At 37.3% G+C, this 17,845-nt stretch overlaps 1 protein-coding gene across 3 annotated transcripts in view; it reads right to left on the bottom strand.

Moving 5' to 3' along the window:
• The window catches only part of prdm16 (PR domain containing 16), a 234,115-nt gene extending 222,524 nt beyond the window's left edge, over positions 1–11,591 (bottom strand). For all 3 annotated transcript variants that reach the window (XM_081348429.1, XM_081348430.1, XM_081348428.1), the window contains exon 1: positions 11,479–11,591. In XM_081348429.1, the coding sequence (XP_081204555.1) occupies positions 11,479–11,515 (37 nt within the window). In that variant the 5' untranslated portion in view covers positions 11,516–11,591. The remainder of the gene's footprint in view (positions 1–11,478) is intronic.
• Between the last annotated feature and the right edge of the window lie 6,254 nt (positions 11,592–17,845).

Here is a 17,845-nt window from a genome sequence, read left to right on the forward strand (position 1 = left end):
TCTCTAGTTTGTCATTATATTGATTTATTTGGGCTGTCAAAATGTACATGAGCTGTATAAAAGAGCTATTTTGTAATTTGATTAATTAGCAAATCATTAATTATTATGAATGTTTGTACATAGTGTGAATTTGAAATTATTGTATATAATAATAATAATGTATTATTTGTATTATTTAAAGTGTGTATATTGAGAAAAGCACCCAAATTACATTATTTTAAGATATGAAATTATTGTGGCAGACTAGTAAATCAATGAATAGACAAAATGTCTCTTTAAAAAGTCAATATATTGTTTTCCATATACTGCATTACTGAACATAAACAAGCCATTCAGCAATAAATGATGTCGATTTTGGGGCTGTTTACACAAAAAGTGTTCTTGTCTCCATCTGCAATTTTTTAATTGTTGATTTAAATGTTCCTCCTGCTGTCGCCATCCATTGAACAGGCACGATTGAAGTCATGTGACATGTACATTTTTGCACGTTTGGTGTCTTAGATTGCATTCAAGGTACATATTTTATCAGCTCCCAAGAATTCCTTGGGAATTTAACCCATGCTGTACTGTTTGAGCTACAAGAATACATAGATTTATAACTTATCAAAACAGATCCAATGCATCAACTGACTAGTGCTAACTGACTAGTCTATGCAACCCATACATTTACAGTCACCAGCAGCGGACTTGATACATACTTGCACCAACTCTCTTCAATCCCATCAACACCGTTGCCCCCACCAGTGCTCATTCCTGTTCTTGCTCTCATCTCCTTTTCAGCAAGAGCAGTTTGTCAGGGTCAGAAAGCAATTCAAAACCTCTATTAATGAGTGAGAGAGAGAAAAGTGTGGTACGGGGAGGAGGAGGAGAGGGGTGGGGTGCCTGCCATCAAAGCCGACAAGAAAAGAAGGCCAGGTGGTTGTGGGAATCTCGGCTCTTTTTTTGCAGAGATGGAATCTTCAGCGTAATTAACAGGCTGGAATCGGGGCCTTCTGAAGCCAGGAGGACAACCCCTCGGAGGGGACAATTTGCACTTTTACAAGAGCCGCTGAGGGACGGGGAGAAAGGAGAGGAAAAGGGAAACTATGGCATCTTTTATCGCAGAGACAAAGCGCCGCATCCTTTCAAAGGCCTGCGCTGGAGCTTCCAGAGCAGAGGAAGAGTGAGTGAAATAAAGACGAAGAAAAACACAAGAGAGAGAAGGGGGTAGGAGCAGAAGAAGTGGACAGCAGTCGGAAAAGGGGCACCGGTGCCAACATGCGCTTCACAGAGAGAAAAGGGCCGGGGGAAGTAGCCGAGAGGGTGTGGGGGTGAGGGGGGCCTGACATGCGGCCAACTTGTAGACCCTCCCAGAATTCAACAGCTTCTCTCATTATCATTATTGCACAGGGCCCAAAACCAGCAACAAATCTCTAAACGGACCTAAACTAGAGGCAGGCACCCGCTGGAGACTAGAGACTTCGACACTGCCTAATACATACACTATAAAAACTGCTCATTAACACACGTAGATTAAAAACTGCAACGACCTGGGTTTGTTGAAAAGATATTAATATGCATTAGTATTGCTTTAACTGTTCTTTATCATATTACATTTTGGGGTTACATTTTTATGTAACATGGGTCATTTTAAAGGACCGTTCACACCAAGGAACTGTAACTATAATAAGTATTAGTTATATTTATTATTAAAGTGATATTATTTATTTGGCAACACTTTATTTTACAGTGTCCTTGTTAAATATGTTACATGTACTTACCATAGTAATAACTTATATACTTACCATAAGTAAATTATGCATAATTACATGCAACTAACCCTCAACCAAATCCTAATCCTACCCTAACCCTATAGTAACTAAGTACTACTAGTTGCTTAATATTACTCAGTACTTAAGTATATTATTGTACTGTAACAATGACACCTTAAAATACAGTGTAACCCTTTATTTTACAGTATGTGTAATTACAATGTAATTACAGTGTAGTTACCAAAGATAGTATTGGTATATAAGATAACTACATGGATTAAGGTTAGGTTTAGGAATAGGTTCAGGATTAGTACCTATGTAGTTTATACAAAAAAAAAAAAAAAAAGTGATATGTTGTTGATACTTTTATGTGATATGTTGTTGATACACTTGTTCCAACTATTAAAACTTGGGCATTTTTATTTGTAGCACAGTTTTGGTGAGTAAACTAACTAATAGGCCAATAGTAAACTAATATCATTTTTACAAACAGTTTCCAGTAGCCTGACAGTAGCTCGGCAGTTTTCTAGTTTTATTTGTGGTTTTTAATGTACATTATTGTCAAATTGGTATTTAAGGCTTCAAAAGTAAATGATTTTTAATTATGAGTAGCATGTCGCTTCACAAAGTAGTTTCCTCAGCTCACAGTTCAATGCTCAAAGCTCTGAGAAAAATCTTTCAGAAACAGCATAACTTTTAAACGTTTGATGTACTGAAGTCATGCTTGCCTCTCACTGACAAAAAGCCATATTCAGGTTTCCATTTCATTGGTTAGGACACGTCAGACTCCAGTGTCAGATGGCTGACAGAGGCGGTGAAATATCCAGGGGTCAGATGCACCGCTGATAACGGCCCCTCAGCTTGACTGCCAGAGATGGGGCGTCTGCCCAGCACAAAATGCCATTTGTTGTCCATCACTCAGACACCGCGAGTTTAGCGCCGGCGCAGCGCTGAAAGGCACATTCACACAAGCTCACACACTGGATGTTTTTGCAATTCAATATTTTCACACACAGCCTCATCATTACGTTGGAACCGGAGCCTCACTGGAGAGAGCCTGCGCTTTCACGGACAGGCAAATCGCAGTTCGAGATTGAAGTTAATAGCCCATCTTGAAATGTTTTGCTGACTCCCTAAAAACCCCTTCTCAGCATTTCACTAACAATCTGATGAGGGCTTTCGTGTTTTTTTTTTTTCTTCTTCTTCTTTTGACCGAAGAGAAAGCACCCATATGCCACACGCTTTAGATCTAGTAGCCAACTGAGAGGTGACAGTAAAGACCACATTATGCAAATACCCTCTAAAAAAATACATAAAATGCATCACAAATAAACCACATTTTGCATATCTGAATACTTAAAAAATAGAAAAACTGTAAAAAAAATTGTTATGACAATATATTTTTTTATATTGCTTTAACTCATCAAAATAAGTAAAGCAATTTTTGACTTTTTTTATAAGTTATACAAGATTCAACTTCTTTTTTATGTCAGTTTTATATAATTTAAGTTGAAATGACTTAAACATCCAAGTTCATTCAACTTAAAAATTTGAGGCAGCAACTTTTATTTTATAGAGGAGATTTCATAAACATACACGTTTTCCAAAATACTGTCCTGTGTAAAAAAACAGACAATTTATTGAAAGAATATTTATTTTAGGATATTTTTATTTTAGCCTGAAGCTTACATGAAGTTTAAGTGTTCACCTGTATAAAAAAAAAAAAAAAAAAAACTGAAAGTGCAAGTGGCCAGGGTTTGGTGTGTGTGCCAGTAATGATTTGTTTAGGATGTCGGCCTTAAAGTGGTTAAAGAAAATGGCGGCAGCTTGAGGTTTTATATATTTTTCCAGTAAGCCACACTGTAGTTAATGAAATTTAACACACCAATAGTGTTGCCTCTCCCTCGAGAGCAAGAGCTTCATAATCAGCGTGCCAACACTCTCGTTTTTTATGAAAACAAATTGCAGCCAGGGAGATGGACTAATTGTGTTGCGACGCAAAGCAAAGAGAAACAACCATTCACGTAATTAAGCCAATTTTCATGGACAAAAATAGTTGAAGGGGCAGTAAGCAAGAGCATTCATCTGGTACACAGCGCACGATCCCACCCCCGCTCATGCGTACAAAGAAAAGTTAAGCATAAAGCAAATATAGGCTGCCTCACCCTGAGAAAGTCACTGGATAATGATGGCTCAATTACCGCACTGTCCAATTATGAAAAATGATGATGGGCTGACAGAGGTCTTTGGGAACATGAAAGATATCTTTATCAAAGCAAATCTAAGCACTCTATCTCTAAAGTACAAAACGACTCTACCACTGCCATTACGGCACATCATACCATCTTGATGAGACAGAGTTGCCCATCTTCCCCCGTAATGACAAAAGATGGAGGACAGAAGATGAGTTCAAAAGATAAATGTGGAGGCCGGGCCCTTTGAAAATGTGCTCTCTAGTAAAGTTGAAAGTGAGCGGCGAGCGGTAATGCTCAGCTCGAGTGGCCCACTGGGGAATGACATCCACTCTCTTATCGCCAAAGGATGCAACATCAAGGTCTTGACAAACAGCCCACGGTAGCTGAGCGGACACATGGGAACTTCAGCGGGGAATTACGGAATACGTGTGTGTGTGTGTGTGTGTGTGTGCATGTGTACGCACCGCAGGGGGGAACTGCCGCTCTAAACATCCTGAAAGTTGCCAAAACCACCAGCCTAGCCTGCTTCCAATAGGAAATGTGTTCACTTTGCCACTGTTGCTGGGAACACTTAAAATTCAACAATATTATCAATCTGTACTGACGCTGTTGAATGAGAACTGAACTGGAGTGCGCTTCCCAAAAGTTATGGTCGCAAGTTCCGTCGTTATCAGCATAGTTCAACAAGTCGGTGTTTTCCCGAAACCTCATTCTAACGAACATTCGCAAACAGCATCGCAAAGTTGTGTGGTTAGAAGCAGAGTTTCTTGTTTGCATGACGTGGACTCAATAAATCCTCATCTTGAGCAAAATAAGCAAGCTAACATTCAGTACAATCTATATCTTTTATTTAGAATACATACAAATGTCATTTACGTCTTTTAGTTTGTCAAGAGATTTAAAGCGTCGTTTTTGAAGAGTGCGCATGTGCGAACGTGCTCTAGTACGTAAGAACGAGCCTATGATTGAATCTGGAAATAAAGCAAAATAACTCACCATGTCTGTAATTTAAAGCCAAACATCTAGCATTAATTTGATCTAAAACAGATTTATCAAAAGTAGTTACATCATTAACCAACGAGGCTAAACGACCAATTTGCGACAATACGGTTTGTTGGAAACAGTCGTGACTAGCTAGCTGATTTCTTCACGATGCATCGTACTATGGTAATGAAGCAGCGGGTTACGTCGTTGCACGGGAAACACACCCCAGAGCTGGATGATGACACCATTTTTTTGAAGAACTGCTTTATAGATGAAATGAACTAATTGAATAATTATTGATCTATACAACGGAACTGAATCATGTTATCTGATTTTCCTGTTATCACTGTAAAGCTGCTCTGAAACAATCTGTATTGTATAAAGCGCTATATAAATAAAGGTGACTTGATTTGACTTCCAAGGACAAATTTGTCGTTTTTAGAGAGGAATTTCCCTCCAAATATTGGAAACAAATTCCTGAGTATGTTTCATTTCAGTACATGTAAATGGACTCCTAAAATATTATAACCTCTTGTTGTTTTTACATTAAAAACATAGTTGTGAGAAATTCTTCGACTTCGAGCACAGCTTTTGTGCAGCTTGTGGAGCGTTGACATCCGCAACAATATTAATTTGGCTCCCCATTAAAATGCAGCACAACTGTGTGCCTCGAAATGTTGGATGGAAACTTTCCTGGCACTTTCTGGGCAGGAGTTACGACACCAAGACGTTTTACGGCCTAAAATTAGCAACCCTGAACACATGATGCAGGGTTAATTATTTCTCACAGTCCTTCCCGGTGGGCGTACAAAGCTTGTACAGTATCGACCAACTCCAGCCACGGAGCGTTCGGAGGTTGCACGATGTAGTAGAAGACGCTTAATTGTGTACTAGGGTGCCTTAAGTGCCTTCCTGCTGTAGAGCTGAGACCAGTGTTTGTTTGCATTATACAAGTGCAGCGGCTGCTGATCCCAGATCAGAGTTTACTTAACGCTTACTTCAGAAAGGGATATTCTGAAAACGCCTTCATTATTACGTATATTTACTGCATATTCAAAAACTGTTTTCTTCCCACAGATGCCAGTTCCCTGAGGCTGCTCTTGCATTTCCTAAAACCTTAAAAACACATTGAGTACTTTGTGATGGTCAAAGACTGGCTTGCCATTGAAAAATAAAAATGTACATATAAACTGTCCGTCATAAATATATATAACAGATTGCATTAAAATGAATAACCTTTAATATGAGGTTGTTTGACCAGCACTGTCAAAAAACAAAGCAATGGGTTGCCAAGTAACCCAGCATTTTTAGTGTATATTTACTGTATTAAATTCAAGCAAACATGGCTAAAATAAAATAAATATAATAATTATCTAATAAAAATTAGCGATGTAAAGATACCCTCATGTCACGATTCGATACATATCACAATACTGAACTCACGATACGATATTATTGCAACTCCAAGACATATGATAAAAGGTTAACAAAAAATGTACCATTGATTAAAATGCTAAATTTGATTGCTGATAACCCAATGCACAGGACAATGGTGACACCAGAATAAAAATATTCATTATTCTGAAGCTGAAAATACAGAACTATTTTAGACGAATATGCTTGCACTCTGTCACTGACTAGATATATTTAAAATAATGTAGGCCACTTTTTACTGTTAACATAAGACATTTAGCATTATCAGGACCCACAAATATTCCCCATTGTATTATTATACATTATATTTAATGTCGTACTGACACTAAAACTCCTTTCTCACACAGAGAACTATCCACGATACATATTGTTGCATTTTTGTATTTGGATTTATTGTGACATATTGTTGATATTGTTACACCCCTAATAAAAATATTCAATAATTCCAAACGGACTAAAAGATATAATTACAAAAAAGTCAATGAAAATATTTTCAGCAATTTAATTATCCAAAATAAATGAATACTTTAGAGTTCAATGGCAAATACAAGACAACGTGCATAGCAAGAAAGAATAATGAGCTGCAATTCACCCAAACACCTTAAAAAAACACACTTCTACGGCCAAGGAGTTGCAGACAGCCTGGGCTGTAACATGATAAGCACGTCTCTCTCTCAGACATGGCTTTAACAGTTCTGTAATGGCTGTCTTTCCCCTTCTGCCCGCTGCACCCTTCTCTGCTCCACAGCATGAGGGCCTGTTCTTAAAAATCCTATTTTTTTTCTTAAAAAACAAGGCTTGTGAAACTAAATAAAATGCGTTATGCTGGGAGGAAACACGGCAAGACACTAAAGTCATCCTTAAGGTATGCGCATGACTGCCAAAACACAGTCAAGTGATAGGCTTAGACTTTTCCTACAATTGGGTGAACGAAAAAGGAAAAAGAAAAAAAAGGGTGTGCGGTTCCAGTCCGGCAGAGGACAGCTGAAACAGTGTTTAGACACACGCGTGAAAGGCCCTCCCACCAGCGAGTCACTGTGATGTCATAAAGAGGTGCCACAAGCGAACAATAACAGCGCAGTACAGTAAAAAAAAAAAAACGAGTAGAATGAATGACGTGTGACAAATGTGAGCAAGGTTGAGATGGAGCTGCCTCACCTTTGGGAAGCACAGGGCGATTCACGCGGTGAGCTGAGCTCAGGTGGGCATGCGCTCTCGACGGGAAACAGGGCCAGCTCTGCCTGCGTTCCATAAGCCACCCATCAACCTTTCCTCTCGCTCAAGATTGGGGTTAACTAAGCAGGCCGTCTGGTCAAAAGCTGCCCTACAGGCTCCCATTGAGGAGGACAGATATGTGTATGCATGCATTCTATGTGCAAGATGACTGTAACATTATCAAATACAAAACAAACTGATTTCATTACGGTTACTCACCTGTGTGCGTGTGTGTGTGTGTGTGTGTGTGTGTGAACTCACACACTTATGTATTGCACACGCACACATTTAATGATTTTTCTCACAATTCTTCCAGTCTAACTGGCACTTTCATATGGCTTTTAACAAGAGCTTCTTATCAAACACACACTTGCACGCGAGGAGTAATACATCTCTAATGGCTCATGCACCATTAATCTGTACTCCAGCTCTCATGTGTGAAAGCATATTGTGCACATATACACAGTCAAACTAGCTTGAAGCGAAATGTCAGCCATTTTGCCAGTAAAAGCCCAGTTCTGAGTGCTGACAGGCTGTGTCTTCTAGCAAGACATCACACACAGCTTCTATTGTTGCTTTACAGTGTTATGGCTTGATTTTATTATGTCTTGTCAAAACAACATATGCTGCACAAGAACTTTTTGATTTGTTATCCATTGCTATTTTATTTCTATGTGCAACAGCATCATAATGTAAACAGCAAAAAAGCCCACATTTCAGTTAAAGAGAGAAAACAAAATTTGACAAATGTTGCCCTCTGCTATGATTAAAACAAAGTATAAATAATAAGTACAAGTATATTACAAATTAAATATGTTTGCAATGTGCTAAATAAATAAATAAATATTGTATCGTAAAAAAAAAATATGCATATTTTTACAATATCTCTGTGTGGCATATTTTAATTACCAATTATGAGTGTTCCGACCTTTTTTTTTTCTTCAGTGACGTCAATTAGCCTGTATGCATGGCCTATAAATATACATGGCCCCGGAAAAATCATCGACAATAAAATTCATGGACAGTCTCGTCTCGTGCATGGCGGGAGATGGCCTATAGAATCAGCAAGAGTCGGATCCGACTGAAATTATTAATGAATGAATGAATGCATATGTCGCTCGAACCCAGAAAACTACACTTTCAACATTGTTTTTCGTGACAGAGCAAGGCCTCGCTTGAGTTCATTATTGATTAGACATATAACTCCAACTGTACATGGTTTAACAATAATTCACATTTGTTTCCAATATTATTATAAATATATTACACAAATTATACAACATTACAATTCAATTTAAATTTAAATACGATTTTACCATTGCAAAACGGTTACTAATGGTTCAAATAAATTACAGAGAGAGAGAGAGAGAGAGAGAGAGAGAGAGAGAGAGAGAGAGAGAGAGAGAGAGAGAGAGAGACTGTATCGGGCGAATATACCTGGGCGCCAGAACAAACTAATTTCTCTGTGAAACTTAACTTAAATATCGTACAATAATATAGCAAAGGCAGAGCTTGTACTAAGTGGTTGTAAATAAAACCTAAGATTATTAATGTTAAATTATAAAGCATTAAACGCTCGTCGAAAATGAAGGAATGGCCTAATATTATGAATCAAGCTCTTGTAATACCTGCGTTTATGGCCACTTGATTCGTTCACTAATAGCAGATGATCCAGTCGCCAGATGGGGGGTTGTTTCTTACTCGGATCACACGTTAACCTGTTATAATATCGTTTAATTAAACATAATCTTGGCTATGACATTTGATTGCACTGAGGTAGAAATAATTAAAAGCAATGACCGTCGGTGTCTTTTAAAACGTATAGTCTTTAAGAAGCTTCTCGGCAATACCTGCTATTTCTTTTGATACTGACGAGACGGCAAACTCTTGAGTTAGGCCTACAATAATAATAATAATAATTTTGCAATGTATTAATATTAAATTATTTGCGTTTTAAAAAATAATTTGGACATACGTTTTAAAAAAGAATGTATGGGGAAAAACAATGTAGGCTACATTTAAAGAATAATGCATTATGCTATTATAATAATAATAATACACATTGTTTTATCCTCTGTCTCTTTGTCATTTCAATTCAAATGAATGCAGATAAATTTGAAAATGTAGGCCTATTATATCTTTATGCATTCGTGAGCAACTGAGCTTAATGTGAACGCGGGAGCCCGTAGACTCTAATAAACATCATAACTCGGTGATATCGCACACAGATTGAATGCAGTCATAAAGTAAATCTGTCGAATATAAATCTGGAAGAGCAGAACACTGACGAGCTATTCAAAGAAATGAAATGAAACAAATTATACATGAAATAAGGAAAGCACAGAATAGCCTACGCCATATCAGTAATCTTTAATAAGCGCTTGCTTTAGAAATTGAGATCAGGCCCTCAAACACAAAAACGAAACTATAATATCTCAGAGAAATGCACAGTAAATGTCTTGAAATGCAAATAAAAGAAGGTCTGATAGGCTATATTGAACACTCAGGAGAGTTGTCGTGTCACTATACTGACCTCCAAACACAAAACCCAATTAATTTTGAATGGCCAACAACAAAACACGATAGCACGTTAATAGCGATTCTCGTGAGTCATCGCAAAACAAGTCTCGTGCGCTACAGAAGTCTGGACGTGTGCATGAGAAAATACCGAGGCCCACATTTCTGTCCCAAAACAAACTGAGTGGTATGCTGTTCTCCCGGCAATATGAATCAACAGGTCATCAGGCCCACGCGGGCTTTACTGCATATGTTTAGATAGCAAAATGTCTTCATATTTGAATAAACGTCGTTGAAACATTTAAGGTGAACATTTGACAAAACTGCTCAATCTTGCATTTGTTTCATACGACTAGTTCAGGCTATCTTCAGTTAAAAATAAATTCGTTTTTATTTACAATTTTCCCCTGGAAACATATTAAAAACATAACTTCGTAACATTCTACTTCATTAATAAACGTTTTAAATCCTTAAATCCTGTCGCCATTTAATGTCGTAACGAAGCCTTTTCCTAATAAACTGTGCACTGAATGCTATAGTCGCATGCAAAAGTTTTACGGGCACTCAATGTAAGAACACAGTTTGACTGTAAAATCCTACCTATTACAAACAAGTCGGAATACAAAAGAAAGCCAAACAAACAATAAGCAAAGACATCGTGCCGAGTCGTGCAGAGGAGATTTACACACTTTTCCTCGAGTCCAGAAAAGAGCCGACTCTATTTTCTTCAATACGCCATTGCCTATATGCATTATTGATTTGCCATTGCCGAGCCGCAACAGACCCCAGAGGACAAGGATTCCTAAAGCAACCTCCTAATTTTAGATTATCGCAAGAATTGTCCGTTTTTGTTTCATATTCCTTCTTCCATGGCATCCAGCGTGCAGGCAGAAAAACCCTGGAGATCTCCACACTCAGTCTGTGCGTCCTGGGGTCCATGAGCAGTGCTACAGCGCCCACTATTTCAACAAGCAGGAATATGATTTCACAAGACCTGGAACCACTCAATAAAAAAAAAGTTACTATCCCTTTCGACAACTCTCCGCTAACTTTCGTGTAACAATTCTCTACGGTTTCTCGACTTCGCTAAAACACGAGAGGGAAACAGCACGGCCATGGAAACGCTCTCCTGCCCATTTCAGCCAAAGCACCATCACAAACGAAACTTCTGAACAAGCACGCTACGGCAGCATCTGGTTACGCGCGGATCACGGAGAGTTTGAGCGATTTCAATGCAATTGAGAGCTGGAAAACAAACGCACCGGACAAAGACACGCTCTCAGCAGGAACTGATCAATGAAAATGACACTTTGGTGATGTGCGCGAGGGTTCAAAGTACCGCGCGGCCGCTCAGGAGCGAAAGAAGCGCAAGAAGGACCTACTTTTGGCCAGTTTTCTCGCCCTCGCCTTGGATCTCATCTTGTCGGCTTGTAGATTCCTCGCGTCCTCCTTGAGCTCAGAAGCAGCAGCAGCGCTATCTTCATCTCACGAGCATTGTCAGTTTGGACACCTTCGCACATGCGCACAGGCCATTCAATCTGACACCCTCGTCAGGGCCAAAAACTTTCCAATGTATTCATCATCATCACTTTTTGTCCTATCGTGTCTCCTTTAGATCACTTATCTCTTTCCCTCCTCCTCCACTCGCTCCGCAACATCTCGGATCGCCCCCCACCTCCCCTTCTTGAGCTCCTGAGGAGGAATAAGTGCTATTTTTCAGGGACCTGCGGAATTCGGTACGACACTGGACATTGAATCCTGGATGGGGTCAAGGTCGCAGCCCTCACACGCAAGGTGATCACGAACATTTCATGCACCCGACGATTTTAAAGCATGAAAATATCGTTGCAAAATATGTAATTATATGATGAAGCATATTCCTTCATAAAATAAATGATTTGTGTATAGTAGTAGTATTCGTGTTGTTCAGAAAATGCAATTATATGGACGTTCTCTGGGCATATTACTCATTTTGTCATTTATTGTGAAAGCCTCTGTACCTGATGTGGATGTAAGAACATTGGTGAGTGCCTCATATTTAAATAAAAAAAAAAAAACTATTAACATTATTAATTTAGGTGCGTTCTATAAATAGGTAAAAGGTGTGTTCAGTTTCAATGTTGCTATTGAGAGCCACCCGAGTCTCCGCGCGCTAGACTCCAGACGGCCAGAAGCTCCCGCTTGCGTGCGTGCATGTGTGTGTGAGAGAGAGAGAGCGAGAGAGAGAGAGAGAGTGTGTGTGTGTGTGTATGCGTGTAACGTTAAAAGAGTAGAAATACTGTATGTATGAGTGCATGCGTGGGATCCGCACTGAGATGGCATATTCATATAAACTCTCTCTTGAAACAATGCATTCTGGGTCTTGTTTGGGTTTTAGGTCTGTACCTCAATATTTGGTATGTACAAATTCGTGGCAGTTTATGTGCAGGTAAAGCAAGCAGGGCACGACAAGGCAACCGATTCACTCATGTAAGTATGATTCTGTTGAATTATTTGTTTTACGTATAGACATACATCTAAACTGCATGTGCACAATCGTTGCATTTTAATGATCACTGTAAGACAGGCGTGCTGTCAGAATCAAGCTCAACATTTTCTGCAATTGGCACTTAATATAGATCCTGCTAGACACATCAAAGGATAGGAGTCAGTATGATGCGGAAAGGTAGTGTCGGATTGAAAATTCAACAGCCTAAATATTTGCATTATTGTGCGTTTTGCATTATTAAAAATGATATAATCCCGGTTGCCGGTTTTTGCCACAATCTAATGTAATTCTATATTATTATTATTATCATTATTATTATTATTATTTCTCAGTTATTTAGGAAATATTATAGGAAATCATAGTACAATCTTAAGATGAAGGATAGTAACCTGACAGTTTTTATTTATTATTTCTCTTTGTAGTTACAAGAGCATTCTGCAGTAAAACGGGTGTCGTTTTGTCACGAGATCCCGTGGGAGCTTGAGAGCTCGCGCAGGTGTCTTAAAGACATTTAAAGCAGCCATTAACAGTCATGCATGTCCACTAACTTTGAGGGTCGCTGTCAGTCTTTTTCCGTTGATGTCATTCCCAAACTACATGCTTTAAATACTCTTTTATGCTTTTATGAAGATATTGGATAAAGAGGATATAGAGGTCCGAGCTGGTTCCGTATTAAAACCAATAAATATGATTGGTCACAATGTGTCTAAAACGATGCTTTTTCTCAAATAAATGTTGTAGGCCGAATGAGGCACATAACGTTTATGTATGCGTAATTATCGGTGGATTGGCTTTTGATTTTGTGCAAACAAACTCCAGAGCCTATTTCATTCATTGATGAAATAATAATTGTGCACCTTATTTGGCTCATCTGCTTTTGGCGTGTTGAAGAGGTTTAGATGGACTAACAAAGCAAAATGCTTTAAACACTTTTACATATATTAAACCTGCCGTTACCTGCTCTGAAGGAAGAAGAGATCTTGTTACTAAGCCCCCACTGACGAATGACATTTATTGGTTTATTGATTGACTCCATATTAAATGTTTTATCGGTAAAACCTTCTCTTGTCAAGACATATGATACGATACGAAACATCATCTTGCCATTCAATTGGATATGTGAGATACAAAAATTAGGAGTTTATTTCTTTAAACAATGCATTTTCTTAATTACACATAAATTATATTTGATCACGAGATGTGCAGGTGCTGGCTATTAAAAAAGTGACATTATTGTGTTGAATTATTAATTATGATATAAAGATGAATTATTCATCTTTATATAATTTAGCTCATAAAATGTAACTGTTGTTTGATTTTAGAGCGAACAAAGATGAATCGATACACAGATCTATATATAAAAATTGTGCTCTTTTTTTCTTTAGTAAAAGCTTGCCGTTTGTCCATTCCTTACACAATAATTCAAATGAAAATCTCTCACACATTGGGCTGGACTTTTTTTTTCATACACGGAGCAACACCTTTGTAAAGGCATTTAACTGTAATTACACTTGTAAAGAAAAGTGTTGCTCCTCATCACTAGCTCATTGGGGAATAGTTTTCTGCGTCATTTAAACGTCTGCCTTTTTACAAGCTCCTGGAAACGTGATGGCTGTAACCACGCATTTGGACTATTTTCTTTCCAGATTGTTGCCATTTTCCTGTGGTTTAGCACAGGAAGGGAGGGATGCTGGCCCAGACCCCGGAAGAGAGGTGTTCTGCAAACCAGGCCTCAGGAACATCCACACTGAGAACTGATGCCAGTCACAGAGTTTGTGTCATCTTAATTAGTTAAGGACAGCATTCAAGAGGTTTGTCAACTATATATATATATATATATATATATATATATATATATATATATATATATATATATATATATATAGTTGTACGTGTATTTTTATTAACTTCACTAAGTCAAATAAAATGTATACAGGCACCATTGTCTCGCTGTCATTGTGTTCATAATTAATTCTAATAAGACTTCAAAATGTAAAGTGTTTTAATACAATATTTTGGGTTAAACTTACAAAAAGGCATTTTAACAAATTAGTAAGCTCTTTTTATTTATTTATTTTGTTAATTTTATTTATAAAAAATTATATATTTATATATTAAAATATTAATTTTTACAAAATTGTTATAAAAAATGTTTTTATTCAACTCATTTTTTTAAGTCAGCTTAATTTAATTTAAGTTGAAACGACTTCGATCCAAGTTGATTGTACTTTTAAAAAAAAATTAAGTCAGCAAAAAAAAAAATTAAAAAAAAAAAAAAATGAGTGTACTTTTGGGTACAACAGACTGTAACAATTTATACCGTCATTAATCGGCACACATCGTTTAATTTTACCATACATTTATTTAAACAAAAATTATAACTACTATTAATAGCCAGCTAATGATAAAAACAATAGTGGAAATAACAACAAGTAAAAACAGATCAAATAATTCAAAACTATTAGGCTAATACAAATAATAATAATAATAAATAATGTTTAACCGTTATAAATAAAACTGATTAGAATTAGATGGATGAGATAAGTCTCTGTTGTTATTGCTATACGTTCGTCGAAAGCAAATGAAACCAAATCTTTATTCATGGTAGGAAAGGGCTCGGCTTATGTGTTACACACTGATAGGATCTCACCACACTCAATATGTGAAATGATATCCAGCCAGCAGTGGCCACAGTCGGAACACACGGAGGAAAAAACCCACTTGTTGCGACAACTACGCCTGCGCTCTGATCTTTACATGCTAATACAGTGGATGTAATGGCAAAGTAAACACAACTTCATGATGACGGGGCTTCAGGCAAGTTCCCTCACTCTCTCCATTGTACGCGTGTGTGTGCGTGTGTGTGTGTGTCTGTAGGAAAGAGGGAAATCAGAAAATTGGCAAAGGTACTCAATGGCTGTAGTAACTAAACATGATCAAAGAAGGCAATAGTGGTGGTTGCCGTAAACACTTTGAGAATGGAGAGGTGAGGCAGCGTAAACAGTGAAAACAAGCATGCGCATGTCGAACACTTACAAAAGCTGTTTTACAGATTGCAAGTGATTTAAATATATAGGCTAGAATATATATATATATAGTCCATCGCGCGCATTTGGATTGGTGACACGCCTGTGCCCTTATAACGTAAGGCGCTTCACAGCTAATGAAACCACGAGAGCAACTACCTACAGTTAAGTTCCCTGGGTAATTATTAGCCATTAATTGGGTTCAAGACCTTGGGAGTGTATGGGAAATAGGAAATCTGACCACTAATCCTAGACAGACTTTTTTCCTCCGTTGTCCGTCCTCGTTCAAAGCGAAGGACTATACGGGCGCCACGGTTAATGCACGCACAACCTACAAACAGGATCTAAACATGCAATATAACCTGATCCATACATAACCTTCAAACAGATTATCTCAATATCCCAACATATACAACATAACCAAACACATTACAGTAGGCTACAGCATTACCAAAGACATTTAACCTATACAAACATCGTCAACACTCAACATATATCACAAAATAATCCACATAGGCTATGACCTACAAACACATTTTCTGCACATACAATAATGTAGGCTACACATCTCATACAAATACATAAAGTAATGCAATAATTTATTGGGAGTTAAAAAATATTTTTAGCTATGTTTTCAAAGCTGAAATGTTTGTAAAATTGATAATCGCTTATAGAAATGTCATTCTGCACAACAATTATGAAAATCAGCATTTTCATGCCTGCAGTGGTGTTTTATAGAGTCAAATTAAATAATAGGCTACAGTGATTTTGTTTGCATAATAACAGTGCTTTTATTTAACAGCAGTGCAACGGCTGTAAAATAGAGCACAGCCCCATGCATATGATACATATAACCACAAGTCTTGAACAAGCGGCATATGGCATGTTACATTAATTATGCTGCAATGATTCGCCCGCTTTCATCACGCATCTTCATAACCGCTTGTGATTAATTGCGCTGGAGGAAATTGCGTTAAGTGCTTTTCCTGTCAAAATCCCGTCTCGGAAAGGTAAATTTCGATGTTGTCGTTGTTATTGTTGTCATCCCTGCAGATGAAAAGAGACGGAGTCTGGAGACTTCATGGAAACGCACATGTGAGGATCGCCCGAGGCAAGCAAAAAAAAATTACCCCGTGCAGAAACGACCCCTAATATGATGTGATCAATCACTCTGTCTGCGGGAACACCACAGTCTCTTTACATCCCAAATATGTGCTCATATATCGGCAAACAGGAAGATGATCAAATGATCTGATTTCTGGTCTCTTGACACGCTTGGGTCAGTGCAGGTGTGCAGACATTGTACTGACGCAAATGGGACAACAATAATAAACAAATAAAAAATATGTATATTTTATTTATTTATTTATATATAATAATAATAATAATTATTATTATTATTATTATTATTATTATTAAATACATTTAAATTAATATAAATGTTTGAATACAAATACATTAATTTAATAACAATACACCTATCATTCTCATTTTTTAAATTAATGTTAATTTAATTTAACTTAATGTTTTTTTCTTCAGCCTGAATTAAAAAGTATTCAACATAGCCTTTTCAAATTATGAATTCGTTGTACTTTCTGATAATTCTGCTTTTTATGATGTTACAATCGAATTCAACATGTTTAAGATGAAAACACATGCAGTTCTTACATGTCAGTAAAATTAGATCGATGCGAATCCCATACAAACTCTTTAAATTAGTGGCTGTGCTATTCTTATAATATTACGGTCTTTGTTTAGGCATCATTGTTTTTGCTTACACTTTATTTTAAGGTGACGTAAAATAACTGAGTAGCCTAATATTAATTAACTACATACTAGAGAGTTACGGTTGGGGTTGGGTTTTGTTTTAGGGTCAGTTACTTGTGATAATAGATCATTTACTGTTATTAGGAAGGCTACTATAATAATTACATGTAGTAACGTGTAACTACGTTACCTTAAAATAAAGTGTTACCTTATTTTATTTTAATCATTATATCAACATATTACACTTAAAATATTGTTCTATGCAATCTATCTTTATTTTAAAAAATAAAGATGTCCACGAGAGCCATCGCGATTGTGTCATGTGACAATTTTCAATATTCCCCCAGGGCCTTTACTGTGGTATTCTGATGACCAGGCCTAAATGAAAAGGTTAATTAATCATTTATTACATTTAAGAGCTGTGTGTTCAATAACATTCTGTTTTTGCTCAATAGTACACACGGGGTA

The sequence above is a fragment of the Scardinius erythrophthalmus genome (genome assembly GCF_964197995.2).
Source record: "Scardinius erythrophthalmus genome assembly, chromosome: 20".
NCBI classification, from domain to species: domain Eukaryota; kingdom Metazoa; phylum Chordata; class Actinopteri; order Cypriniformes; family Leuciscidae; genus Scardinius; species Scardinius erythrophthalmus.